The following is a 14313-nucleotide window of genomic DNA, read 5'->3' as shown; positions in this document are numbered from 1 at the left end:
AAAGATCCCACATAAGCAAGTGGAATGTAGACCACATTTTTGGCCATTTAGTACTGATGGAATATTAAAACGAAGGTGTTTATGATCTTGTATTGGCCACTGAGTTTAAAGAAATGTACAAGTAGATGGGTGATCTGAAAACACCAGTATTTTGTGTTTCTGTATATATTAAATGCATGTAATTATTATAATGCATTGCGATCAGCGTGATAAGGATGTCTTACATGGCAATATAGATTACACTGTTCACCCTGTGTGTTTATTATTTTAAAATTCACGTATTAAAAGGTGTCACTGCAGTAGGACCTGGAAAAAGTGATGTTTTTCTTTGCCTCTGAAACGTTTTCCTCTGTAATTATTCCCATAGTAATTAGCACACAATTGAGTTAATGGAGATGAGTGTGGAACAAAAACATTTGTTATAGATCTTTTATTTGACCTTTTAGCAGATAACATAGTGCTCAAGTATTCGACGCAGGCTTTGCTTCTATTGTAAAGAAATTGGATCTTCGAGGCTCTGAATAGCACATTTCACAAAGCAGCTCCCAGTACTTTGCTATCTTGTGGAATCTCTGAGCAATCATAAGGCCCCCATACACGCAGCGCTGATTCTGGGGCTGCCGCCGCCTGAGCACTTAAAGGGATATTGTCCTGGGGAAATAAAAAATTTTTCAAAGTGAATCACTTAATAGTGCTGATCGAGCAGAATTCTGCACTGAAATCCATTTCTCAAAAGAGCAAACAGTTTTTGTTATATTCAATTTTGAAATCCGACATGGAGCTAGACATATTGTCAATTTCCCAGCTGCCCCAAGTCATGTGAACTTCAATCACTATTTACTGCTTTACTGCAAGTTGGAGTGATATCACCCCCGTCCCTCCCCCCCCCCCAGCAGCCAAACAAAAGAACAATGGGAAGGTAACCAGATAGCAGCTCCCTAACACAAGATAACAGCTGCCTGGTAGATCTAAGAACAACACTCAATAGAAAAATCCATGTCTCACTGAGACACCTTCAGTTACATTGAGAAGGAAAAACAGCAGCCTGCCAGAAAGCATTTCTCTCAGTTGCAGGCACAAGTCACATGACCAGGGGCAGCTGGAAAATTTACAAAATGTCTAGCCCCATGTCAGATTTCAAAACTGAATATAAAAATGTTAGAAATGTTGTATATTGTGTTTTGTGCTTCTGTACCAGCCCAAGGCAACCACAGCCCTTTAGCAGTAAAGATCTGTGTCTCCAAAGATGCCCCAGTAGCTCCTCATCTTCTTTTCTGCTGATTCACTGCACATGCTCTGTGCTGCTGTCACTTACTGAGCTTAGGGACCCACTCACAATATACAGTACACATAGAATAGAAATGTCACAATATAAGGCTGATTAGCAATTAATACACATAATTACTACATGGCAGCACAGAAACCAGTGCAATTAGCATCAGAATTTAATAATCAGCAAACCTGTAGCATCAGCTTATATTACAGCCAGGGAAGCTCATTTTCTGCTGGATAATTAGTGACGAGCCCTAAGCTTAGCTTCTCAACCGCCAATCTTCTGGTCTTTCTTGGTATTCTTTTTTTGTATTCTGTTTGCAGTTCTGTTTCCCCCTTCTCGTGGAACCGGTGGGTTTCAGGTGTTTCCACTTTACATGGCAACTGAGGGGCCCTCTTATGCAAAGAGAATTGTCTTAAAGGAACAGTAACATCAAAAAATGAAAATGTTTTAAATTAATAAAAATATAATGCAGTGTTGCCCTGCACTACTAAAACTGCTGTGTTTGTTCAGAGACACTACTATTGTTGATATAAATAAGCTGCTGTGTAGCCATGCGGGCAGCCATTCAAGCACAGGCTACACAGTAGATAACAGATAAGTACTACTATAGTTTATATAAACAAGCTGCTGTGTAGCCATGGGGGCAGCCATTCAAGCACAGGATACACAGTAGATAACAGATAAGTACTACTATAGTTTATATAAACAAGCTGCTGTGTAGCCATGGGGGCAGCCATTCAAGCACAGGATACACAGTAGATAACAGATAAGTACTACTATAGTTTATATAAACAAGCTGCTGTGTAGCCATGGGGCAGCCATTCAAGCCCAGGATACACAGTAGATAACAGATAAGTACTACTATAGTTCATATAAACAAGCTGCTGTGTAGCCATGGGGGCAGCCATTCAAGCACAGGATACACAGTAGATAACAGATAAGTGCTACTATAGTTTAGATAAACAAGCTGCTGTGTAGCCATGGGGGCAGCCATTCAAGCACAGGATACACAGTAGATAACAGATAAGTACTACTATAGTTTATATAAACAAGCTGCTGTGTAGCCATGGGGGCAGCCATTCAAGCACAGGATACACAGTAGATAACAGATAAGTACTACTATAGTTCATATAAACAAGCTGCTGTGTAGCCATGGGGGCAGCCATTCAAGCACAGGATACACAGTAGATAACAGATAAGTACTACTATAGTTCATATAAACAAGCTGCTGTGTAGCCAAGGAGAAAAGGCTCAGGTTACACAGCAGATAAGCTCTGTAGAACATAATGGTGTTATCTGTTATCCACTATTTAACCTGCTCCATTTAGGGTGCTGGCACACTGGGAGATTAGTCGCCAAGAGACAAATCTTCTCTACTGCAGTTGATAATCTCCCCGAAATGCCTTCCTGCCAGCAAGAATATGAATCGCCGGCGGGAATGCATATGTATCACTTCTGTTTTTCGAAGTCGTCTGTAGTTTCCTCGTCGGGCAACTCTGGGTGACTTTGGAAAACCAAAGCGATATTCATGCCATCCCGCTGGTGATTCGTATTCTTGCCGGCTGGCTGGAGATTAGTCACCCGCAGTAGAGAAGATTTGTCTGTTGGCGACTAATCTCCCCGTGTGCCACCACCCTTAGCCCTTTCAGTTGCTGTCATTGCTACACACCGCTTGTTTATATAAACTATAGTAGTACTTATCTGTTATCTACTGTGTATCCTGTGCTTGAATGACTGTCCCCATGGCTACACAGCAGCTTGTTTATATAAACTATAGTAGTACTTATCTGTTATCTACTGTGTATCCTGTGCTTGAATGGCTGTCCCCATGGCTACACAGCAGCTTGTTTATATAAACTATAGTAGTACTTATCGGTTATCTACTGTGTATCCTGTGCTTGAATGGCTGCCCCCATGGCTACACACCGCTTGTTTATATAAACTATAGTAGTACTTATCTGTTATCTACACTACATTATATTTTCATTACTTGAAAACACTTTAATTTTATTGGGGTTACTGTTCCTTTAAATGCTTTTTTAATGTCTAAACTTCTTAAATTCTCATCTACTGCTGACATTCATTTTAATGCTCAAATGTAAGGCACTGAATACCGGTGAATAGTCTGTCTTGCTGTATCATGGATCACACTGTGAGTGAGCATTTGGGAAGCACGTATTTCCTAGTGGGATTTGCCTTTAAATGAAATCACTTTGTTGCATAAGTTGTTGCTGAGATTCATTCCATGCATGCTTTCTACATTCCTCCAGTCACCGATACGCTGTTTTCTTTTCCTCAGTATCTGGGCCACGTGGAAGTGGAGGAATCAAGAGGGATGCACATCTGCGAAGAAGCAGTGAAAAGACTAAAATCTGTATGTATACCTATTTATTTATCTTTAACTTCTTTTATTAGTAGCGATCAATAAAACAGAATAAGATATTATTCACACATTGTACCTTTCACACATTTATTTTTTTTAAAGACTATAAAACTGATTATGTGCAGCCGTGGTAAACATTTCTGTAGTTTACAGGTCTTTACAAATGCGACTAAAATACAAATAGAGCAGTGCTTTATGTGCTACTTTGATGGAAAATAAACCTTTAGTATCCTGTAGACCAGTGATCCCCAACCAGTAGCTCGTGAGTAACATGTTGCTCCCCAACCCCTTGGATGTTGCTCTCAGTGTCCTCAAAGCAGATGATTATTTTTAAATTCCAGGCTTGGAAGCAAGTTTTAGTTGTATAAAACCAGTTGTACTGCCAAACAGAGCTTCAATGTAGAATGACAATCCACATACAGGCTATTAAATGGCCAATCACAGCCCTTATTTGGCACCCCAAGAACATTTTTCATGCTAGTGTTGTTCCCCAACTCCTTTTACTTCTGAATGTTGCTCACAGGCTCTAAAGGTTGGGGATCCCTGCTGTAGACATTTTACAATTGGTTTTCATTTAAAATTTTTGTGGTTTTTGAGTTATTTAGCTTTTTGTACAGCCGTTTGGAATTTCAGAAGTTATCTGGTTGCTACAGTTAGGCCCATACATATTTAGAGAGAGACAACTTATCTTTCTAATTTTGGTTCTGTACATGACCCCAATGGATTGTAAATGAAACAACTCAGATGCAGTTGAACTGCAGACTTTCAGCTTTAATTCAGTGGGTTGAACAAAAAGATTGTATGAAAATGTGAGGAACTAAAGCCTTTTTTTAACACAATCACTTCATTTCAGTAATTGGACAAATCAAAAAACTGAAAATAAAATGTTCATTTCTAATAGTTGATTGAAAAGCCTTTGCTGGCAATAACAGGCTGAAGTGTTGAACTCATGGACATCAGCAGATTCTGGGTTTGCTCCTGTTTAATGCTCTGCCAGGCCTTTACTGCAGCCGCTTCTTTCACTTGCTGTTTGTTTGTGGCCTTTCTGTCCCAAGTTTAGTCTTCAACAAGTGAAATGCAGATCAATTGGCTTCAGATCAGGTGACTGACTTGGCCATTCAACAATATTCCACTTCTTTGCTTTAATAAACTCCTGGGTTGCTTTGGCTGTATGTTTTGGGACATTATGAGACGCCTCCCAATCAATGTGAGTGCATTTAGCTGGATTTGAGCAGACAGTGTCTCTGAAGAGCTCACAATTCATTCTTGTGCTTGTGTCCTGTGTCACATGATGGATAAACACTAGTGTCCCAGTGCCACTGGCAGCCATGCACGCCCAAGCCATCACACTGCCTCCCAAATATTTTATACATCATGTTCTGCCCGGACTGGCAATCTGTGGGTTCTGGCAAATGCCAGAGGGGCTGCTATAAGGTGCCATTGAAAGTCAGTATTTAGTGGGCTGTCGGGGCTGTTTGGGCCTTTGTGTACCTGAAATGCCAGAGCCTATTATGATCCTCAGTCCGGAACCTGTGCTAGGCTTTGGACGAATGCGATGTGTCAGACGTCCTGAAGAAGGAGAAATCGCAGGTAAGAACTACATTTATCCGACTGTCGGATGAAAACGCAGCGTTTACATCCGACAGGTGGATAAATGTAGTTCTTACCTGCGATTTCTCCTTCGCTTCCAGTACCTTCAGGACATCCGACAGATCTTATGCGTTTCGTCGCATGGCGACGTGTCGGCTCGAGCTGCACCGTGGGGTTTTACCCTTAAAGGGACACTGCTGTAGCTGTAAAACTCCGTTGTGTCTGCAATGGATTTTTTTCACACATCTCATTGACAAAATGTGTAATTAATGACCAACCGAGGGTCACGCAGGTGATAATTTAGGGCTTGCCCCATTTGTTTTTCTGGTTTTAAAGGGAAAGAGCACCTTCAGAACAAATAATGACTAGAACAGGAAATAATGCAGCTAACAGGATAAAGTTTGGTGGTAAGAGGCAGCTGTCCATTTAGTGGCTGATATAACCTAGCATGTCACTGGCCTTTGGTTCATCTGTGAGTGCATTGCCTCATATAAACCGAAGAACTGTCTTTTGTATTTGTAATGGTAGTTTTTCTAAATGGGATTATCCAGGGGCACAGAGTACAAGGAAAATATATTTTTCACAAATAGTCTTTATTTATAGGGCGCAATGTTCCACATATGGGCTGAATAGTTTCCTTTGTAAAATATAAAAAGTCCTCTTGCATTTGCCTTGAAGGTACAGTGTAAGGGCACCAGAGACCAAGCTGCTATGGGTAATGCTGTAAAATAACACTGGGGACGGGTGATTGTTATGAGAAGAATCACAAAGCAGCACCTCCTAATGAATTCTACTTCTAGCAGATACCATAGATTTATCATTAGATCTCGCCCACTCATCACTTATTAGAACTCGTTGCTCATTAGTCTCTCTTACGTAAAAAACAGTTTCTCTCCCCCAGATCCATCTGTCCTGTCACTGTTCCTGGTTGGTGCATCTCTTCAATGCAGTAAGGTACAAGCCTGCTCTCTTAAAGGAAAACTATACCCCCCAAACAATGTAGGTCTCTATAAAAAGATATTGCATAAAACAGCTCATATGTAAAATCCTGCTTCATGTAAATACACCATTATACTTTTCTAGTACTATGTGCCATTGGGTAATCATAAATAGAAAACTGCCATTTTAAAAAATAAGGGCTGCCCCCTGGGATCCTAGAATTCACAGTGCACACAAACATACCAAACCAACCATACATGTTAGGTCACATGAGCCAATTAACAGACAGAGTTCTGCCTTTTGCTTCCTCACTTCTTCCTGTTACAGTTAGAGCTGCAGTATTTCTGGTCAGGTGATCTCCGAGGCAGCATATAGACCATCACAAGGCAAGAGATGTAAAAGGGCAAGATTTACTTAAACATATATTCCAGTTTGGTAAGGTTCTTTAATATGTCACTTAATATGATGTAAACTATCTGTTGCTTAAAGGGATCCTGTCATGGGAAAACATGTTTTTATCAAAACACATCAGTTAATAGTGCTGCTCCAGCAGAATTTTGCACTGAAATCCGTTTCTCAAAAGAGCAAACAGATTTTTTTATATTTAATTTTGAAATCTGACATGGGGCTAGACATATTGTCAGTTTCCCAGCTGCCCCCCAGTCATGTGACTTGTGCCTGCACTTTAGGATGGAACTACTTTCTGACAGGCTGTTATTTCTCCTACTCAATGTAACTGAATCAGTCTCAGTGGGACTTGGCTTCTACTATTGAGTGTTGTTCTTAGATCTACCAGGCAGCTGTTATCTTTTGTTAGGTAGCTGCTATCTGGGAGTGACTGAAGTTTATCAAAGCACAAGTCACATGACTGGAGGCATGCTGAGAAACTGACGATATGTCTAGCCCCATGTCAGATTTCAAAATTGAATATAAAAAAATCTGTTTGCTCTTTTGAGAAATGGATTTCAGTGCAGAATTCTGCTGGAGTAGCACTATTAACTGATGTGTTTTGAAAAAAACATGTTTTCCGATGACAGTATCCTTTTAAGTGTTCATTTTGGGGGTAAAGTTTTCCTTTAAGGCCACTATACACGGACTGATAAAAGCTGCCGACAGACCGAGTCGGCAGCTTATTGGCCTGTGTGTGGGGCCATCCGACGGGCTTCCCCAATCTCGATTGGGCAGGTTAAAAAAATCCCGTCGGATCGCCGCCGCATCTGTGCGTCTGACATCGGCAAACGAGCGGATCTCTAAGTCTATGGCCACCTTTATTCTCCAAAAATATCATTTTAGGCAGTTGCCTCTGTAGGAAACAATTTAATAGGTGCCGGCTCGTACACAGCACAAGTGTTTTTTGGTGAATGTATTAACCCATTCCTTCCACTAAGGACAATCGGTGAAGCGTCTCATACCATATTCCTTCCAGAATAAAATTGTACTTCTCTCTGTAGGGAAATAACAGCCCTTTCTGCCCACTCCACGAGGCCAGAATTGGCTCATTCTCCTGCTGCTTATTGAAGTCTTTTTGTGGCTCAGATGTTTGACATGTTTAATATGTTTTCTTGTTTCAGCAGGTTGTGTACAGAATCTGTAACTTTGTTTAACATGTGATCATAACATTTAACCAATGTAGAAACATTTTCAGAAAATCAACCTTTGCATGAACGCTCCTCTCTTTAACCCTTCTGGAGTTCTTTTGAAGTAAACCATGATTAACTGTCACCCTGAAAATGAGGGAGCTGAGGTGATGCGTCTGTGTGTTCTGCTGGGTGCCCTGTATGGATGAGGGTAATGTGGGGGGTCACTGAACTTGGCAGCAGAAGGCACGTCTTTTCTCATTAGGCACAATCCCCTAGTGATTTATGCCATACTCGCATGATGCTCTCAGGCAGCCATTTTTTACTAGGGATGCACCGAATCCACTATTTTGGATTCGGCTGAATCCTTTGCGAAAGATTCAGCCGAATACCAATCCGAATTCTAGGGGTGGGAAGGGGAACACATTTTTTACTTCCTTGTTTTGTGACAAAAAGTAGTGCAATTTCCCTCCCCACCACTAATTAGCATATGCAAATTCGGATCCGGTTCGGCCGGGCAGAAGGATTCAGCCGAATCCTGCCGAAAAAGGCCGAATCTCGAACCGAATCCTAGATTTGGTCAGTGGCGGAACAACCGGGGGAGCAGGGGGTGCACCCCTTCAGGGCCCCCCGGCAGTCCGCGCGCCGCATATTCCCGGCCAGTTCTGGGTGTACGGAGGGGGCGGGGCCCGGCTGCGCATCCTGTGCCAGGGCCCGCCCCCCTCTAGTTACGTTTCTGGATTTAGTGCATCCCTAATTTTACGAAACTCTTCTCAAACCATTCTTTTAATAGCAGAGGATTTTTTTTGACCGGTTCTGAAGCTTAAACTGTACTCGGAGGCAAGTCTCTTCCTGCAGACATGGAACAAAGGAGAAATGTACCATCTTATATTGATGGGTTGTTTTAAGAATAAAAAAAAGGTGCCCCACCACCAAATAATTACACTCACAGCTTCTTTATTGCAAATATTAAAGATATAAAATAATATTATCTCTTTTATATGCACCTTTAAAAACAAAGTGAGTCATGGTGATCATAAATATTGTTTAATTGCTGCTCCTATCACTTTTTATACCTTACTTTAAAAGAACAGTAACACCAAAAATTGAAAGTGTTTTAAAGGAATGACAATATAATGCAGTGTTGCCCTGCACTGGTAAACCTGGCTTCAGAAACACTACTATAGTTTATATAAACAAGCTGCTGTGTAGCCATGGGGGCAGCCATTCAAGCACAGGATAAACAGTAGATAGCAGATAAGTACTACTATAGTTTATATAAACAAGCTGCTGTGTAGCCATGGGGGCAGCCATTCAAGCACGGTATACACAGTAGATAACAGATAAGTACTACTATAGTTTATATAAACAAGCTGCTGTGTAGCCATGGGGGCAGCCATTCAAGCACAGGATACACAGTAGATAACAGATAAGTACTACTATAGTTTATATAAACAAGCTGCTGTGTAGCCATGGGGGCAGCCATTCAAGCACAGGATACACAGTAGATAACAGATAAGTACTACTATAGTTTATATAAACAAGCTGCTGTGTAGCCATGGGGGCAGCCATTCAAGCACAGGATACACAGTAGATAACAGATAAGTACTACTATAGTTTATATAAACAAGCTGTTGTGTAGCCATGGGGGCAGCCATTCAAGCACAGGATACACAGTAGATAACAGATAAGTACTACTATAGTCCCTATTGCTATACAGCAGCTTGTTTATATAAACTATAGTAGTCTTTCTGAAGCAAACACACTAGTTTTCCCAGTGCAGGGCAACACTACATTATATTGTCATCCCTTTAAAACACTTTTTTGGTGTTACTGTTCCTTTAAAGCGATGCAAGTTTGCATTGGGCTGTAGCTTTTTTCATTATCCCTGATTATTCTTGTGTCTTTTCTTTTTTTCACCTGCTTCCTGGATTTATCGGGAGCCGGAGGATAGTTAGTGCAATCGAAAGGGCATTTTTGCTGCCAGGCTTACTGGTTGTCAGAGCTGTGAATTGCCGAGATGTTCAGTAACTCCTGCCTTTCTAATTGACAGATCCGGTGCAATGAATCACATTCAGGCATTATTTATAATCGGCACCATGCACACACCTTTCCTCATAATATTATGAACCAGTGCTAAACCAAAAGCGTGACTGTCAGCTGTGTCAGCTAGAATGGCATCTGCAACATGTGACCATGGAAGCCACACTCCTGACATGTTACATTCATCTGAATTGAATATAACAATATTTGGAACATCTTTGTGTATGGAGATAATGAAAGCTTTATGCAGATCTCCTGACTGATCGGATCATTTATGACCATACTGTGCAAGTGGTTACTGATCAATGGCCGCATTGCGGCTTGTCTACTTTATTTCCACTTTCATAGACACTGACCTTCTGCTGCCTTGTTCCACTACTTCAACTATGTCCAACCTGCGGCCTTCCAGCTACTGCTTCAACTTCCCACCAGTGCACAGTGAGGGATACTGGGAGCTGTAGTTCCACTTCAGCTGGGAAGCCACTTCTATCTAGTTATTACAGAGTTCCGCAACATCACACAACTAGCCAGCCTATGAATAATAGAAAATCAAATATGAAATCTTATTTCTTCCCTTTTGTAGTGATATGCAGAAGTTGTGGCTGATCGTTATAAGGATGTGTGTGAGAATCTCATCAGTGGCTCTTCTCTGCAGACATACGAGCTGCTTTTGGTATATAGATCTAGACAGTGATAACGTCAGCCAATCTGCACTTGGCCTTTATTTTGTATTTTTCGAGGGTTTTCTAATTACTAGCTATTTTGGAATATCAGCTGCAGTGTGGTTGCTGGGATCTAATTTACCCTAACAACCAAGCAGTGGTTTGAATAAGAGACTGGGATAACAATAGGAAAAGGAAAGGTCTCAATAGAAAGACAAGGAATACACAGTTACCATAAAATTGTAGCCTCAGAGACCAATTATCTTTTTTTTGGCATCCAGGTTGAGTGGCACCATTTGAAAGTTGCAAAGGTCTGTAGTAGGGATGCACCGAATCCAGGATTCGGTTCGGGATTCGGCCTTTTTCAGCAGGATTCGGATTCGGCTGAATCCTGCTGCCTGGCCGAACCGAATCCTAATTTGCATATCCAAATTAGGGGTGGGGAGGGAAATCGCTTGACTTTTTGTCACAAAACAAGGAAGTAAAAAAATTTTGGGGTTCGGTATTCGGCCAAATCTTTCACAAAGGATTCGGGGGTTCGGCCGAATCCAAAATAGTGGATTCGGTGCATCCCTAGTCCGTAGGATGAAGAAAAATAATTCAAAAACGATAAAAATGAAGACAAAGTGAAATTTACTAGAAATAGGATATTGTGTGTATGTTGGAAAAGACCATTTAGAAGTGAAGTGCTCCTTCAATTACAAAAACTACAGATTAAGGATAAGGACACACTGCCAGATTCGGGGCGATCAGTCGCCCCGGCGACAAATCGCCTCTTCTTCGGGGCAACAATCTCCCTGAACTGCCTTCCCCTACATTCTCGCCGGCTATAATGAAAAATAGCAACTTTGGAAAACGAAGCAGAAAGTGGCAGGAAGGAAGGGGAAGGCAGTTCGGGGAGACTGTCGCCCCGAAGAAGCGGCGATTTGTCGCCGGGGCGACTAATCTCCCCGAATCTGCCTGTGTGTTCTTACCCTAAAGGAGAAATAACCCCCCCCAGTAAGAAAATCCCTTACCTACTACCCTAGGTAGTAGGGATGCACCGAATCCACTTTTTTGGATTCGGCCGAACCCCCGAATCCTTCACAAAGGATTCGGCCGAATACCGAACCGAATCCGAACCCTAATTTGCATATGCAATTAGGGGTGGGAAGGGGAAAACATTTTTTACTTCCTTTTTCTGACAAAAAGTCACGCAATTTCCCTCCCCGCCCCTAATTTGCATATGCAAATTCGGTTTCGGTTCGGCCGGACAGAAGGATTCGGCCGAATCCGAATCCTGCTGAAAAAGGCCGAATCCCGAATCCTGGATTCGGTGCATCCCTACTAGGTAGTCCCTGCCTGCTTCCCCCGCATAGTTAGTTACCCCTGAAATTGCCCCTAAGTGTTTGCTAACATATCAGTGCAGCAGAGCTCATGGGCACCATCTTCTTCGGGTCCTTTTCCTTCCCTATGGCAATTTCCTTCCCTTCGGCAATATTCAGCACTTTTGTTCTTGCGCAGTTGCTACGAACCAGAAGACTGCTCCAATTGCGCATGCGCCAATACAGTGTTCAGAAAAAAAACGAGCAATGCGGAAGGTTGCACCCATGATCTCCACTGCACTTAGTCTGCACCAATACTAGGGATGTACCGAATCTAGGATTCTGCCAGGATTCGCCTTTTTTTTAGCAGGATTCTGCCCGGCCCAACTGAATCCTAATTTGCATATGCAAATTAGGGACGATCAGGGATTTCGCCTGACTTTATGTCACAAAAAAAAGGAAGTAAAAAATGTTTTCCCCTTCCCACCCCTGATTTGCTTATGCAAATTGGGATTGGAATCGGTATTCAGGGGATCGGCCGCATCCAAAATAGTGGATTTGGTGCATCCCTAACCAATACGTGAGCAAACTCTTAGGGGCAATTTCAGGGGTAACTAACTATGCAGGGGGGGGAGCAGGTAACGAGGACTACCTAGGGTAGAAGGTAGGGGGTTTTCTTATTGGGGGTTTAGTTCTCCTTTAAACTACACCTATGTCTCTCTATAAGTGGAAAATGTATGTAAAGATTTTTTATAGCTACAAGGAGCTACAAAACGTTGTCGTATCCACTATATAGTAATAGGGGGATATAATAGCCTTGAGCCAGTAACCTGTTACTACCAATCATTGGTCATCTTGTTGCCACTGCACAAGGATTGGACAGGTTAGTGCCCAAACTTTGCCACTTTACAACTCATTTCTGCAGTGATTCCGTTGGGCTTTCCTGTAGATGGATTCTTGCCATGATCATACCATTTAAGCTATGGAATTGCTTTATTTTTTAAAATCTAAAAAGGAAGGAATAATCACTTAAAATCTCAACTTGTTCTTTGCATGGGGTAAAGCAGGCCAGCTCTCTAATATCACACCATTCTCTTCTACCTTTGTAAACTGCCGCCTCTGCAGGACCCCATGTAACCCCTGTGCATTATTAGGCTTTTTTCCCTGTTGGCTTCACTGTGGGATTAACTAATACCCTCTATACCCCCCAATCTGTTTGATGCTTGTTGATTAAATAAAAAAGTAATGGGAGACTTGCAGCTTCTGGCAATAATATTGCTTGACTTGTCCCTTCCCCTGTTCCTCCAGGAAAGGAAATACTTCAAGGGCTTCTTTTCAAAAGTAAGTTCAACGCGCTTGTCTGTGGTTAAAATGATAAGGAGTTACTCACTGGTACAGTGCTATCTCTCTATGTGGTATTCCTTGTATTATATCCTTACCTGCCTCATATCCTTACTGGTAGGGATGGGCGAATTTGACCCGTTTTGTTTCAACAAAAATTTGCCGCTGCCGAAATGTCGCCAATGCCAATTAAAGTCTATGGGCTTCAAAAAGTTTTGTCGACGCACAATGCCATACAAGTCTATGGGCATTATTTTTGCGGCGAATCAAGTCGAAAAAATTTGCCCATCCCTACTGACCTGCCTCATATCCTTACCTGCCTCATAACTTTACCTGTCTTATATCCTTGCCTGCCTTATATCCTTACCTGCCTCATATCCTTACCTGCCTTATATCCTTACCTGTCTCATATCCTTACCTGTCTCATATCCTTACCTGCCTTCTATCCTTACCTCCCTTCTATCCTTACCTCCCTTATATCCTTACCTCCCTTATATCCTTACCTCCCTTATATCCTTACCTCCCTTATATCCTTACCTGCCTCATAACTTTACCTGTCTTATATCCTTGCCTGCCTTATATCCTTACCTGCCTCATATCCTTACCTGCCTTATATCCTTACCTGTCTCCTATCCTTACCTGCCTTCTATCCTTACCTCCCTTCTATCCTTACCTCCCTTCTATCCTTACCTCCCTTCTATCCTTACCTCCCTTATATCCTTACCTCCCTTATATCCTTACCTCCCTTATATCCTTACCTGCCTTATATCCTTACCTGCCTTATATCCTTACCTGCCTTATATCCTTACCTGCCTTATATCCTTACCTGCCTTATATCCTTACCTGTCTCATATCCTTACCTGCCTTCTATCCTTACCTGCCTTCTATCCTTACCTCCCTTCTATCCTTACCTCCCTTATATCCTTACCTCCCTTATATCCTTACCTGCCTTATATCCTTACCTGCCTTATATCCTTACCTGCCTTATATCCTTACCTGCCTTATATCCTTACCTGCCTTATATCCTTACCTGCCTTATATCCTTACCTGCCTTATATCCTTATCTGCATTCTATCTTTACCTGCCTCATATCCTTGCCTCCCTTATATCCTTGCCTCCCTTATATCCTTGCCTCCCTTATATCCTTGCCTCCCTTATATCCTTGCCTCCCTTATATCCTTGCCTCCCTTATATCCTT

General features: G+C 41.9%; 1 protein-coding gene across 4 annotated transcripts in view; it reads left to right on the top strand.

Annotated features, from left to right (window-relative positions):
• Positions 1 to 14313, top strand: part of LOC108699734 (protein numb homolog) — a 62451-nt gene that overhangs the window by 26654 nt on the left and 21484 nt on the right. For 3 of the 4 annotated variants that reach the window (XM_018232249.2, XM_018232248.2, XM_018232247.2), the window contains 2 exons: positions 3576 to 3650; positions 13083 to 13115. In XM_018232249.2, coding sequence (XP_018087738.1) covers positions 3576 to 3650; positions 13083 to 13115 — 108 coding nt within the window. The remainder of the gene's footprint in view (positions 1 to 3575; positions 3651 to 13082; positions 13116 to 14313) is intronic. The other variant, XM_018232250.2, reaches the window with a different exon arrangement.

Source organism: Xenopus laevis, chromosome 8S (assembly GCF_017654675.1).
Source record: "Xenopus laevis strain J_2021 chromosome 8S, Xenopus_laevis_v10.1, whole genome shotgun sequence".
NCBI classification, from domain to species: domain Eukaryota; kingdom Metazoa; phylum Chordata; class Amphibia; order Anura; family Pipidae; genus Xenopus; species Xenopus laevis.
Note: the sequence above shows the minus strand (reverse complement) of the source record. Positions and strands in the feature narration are given on the sequence as shown.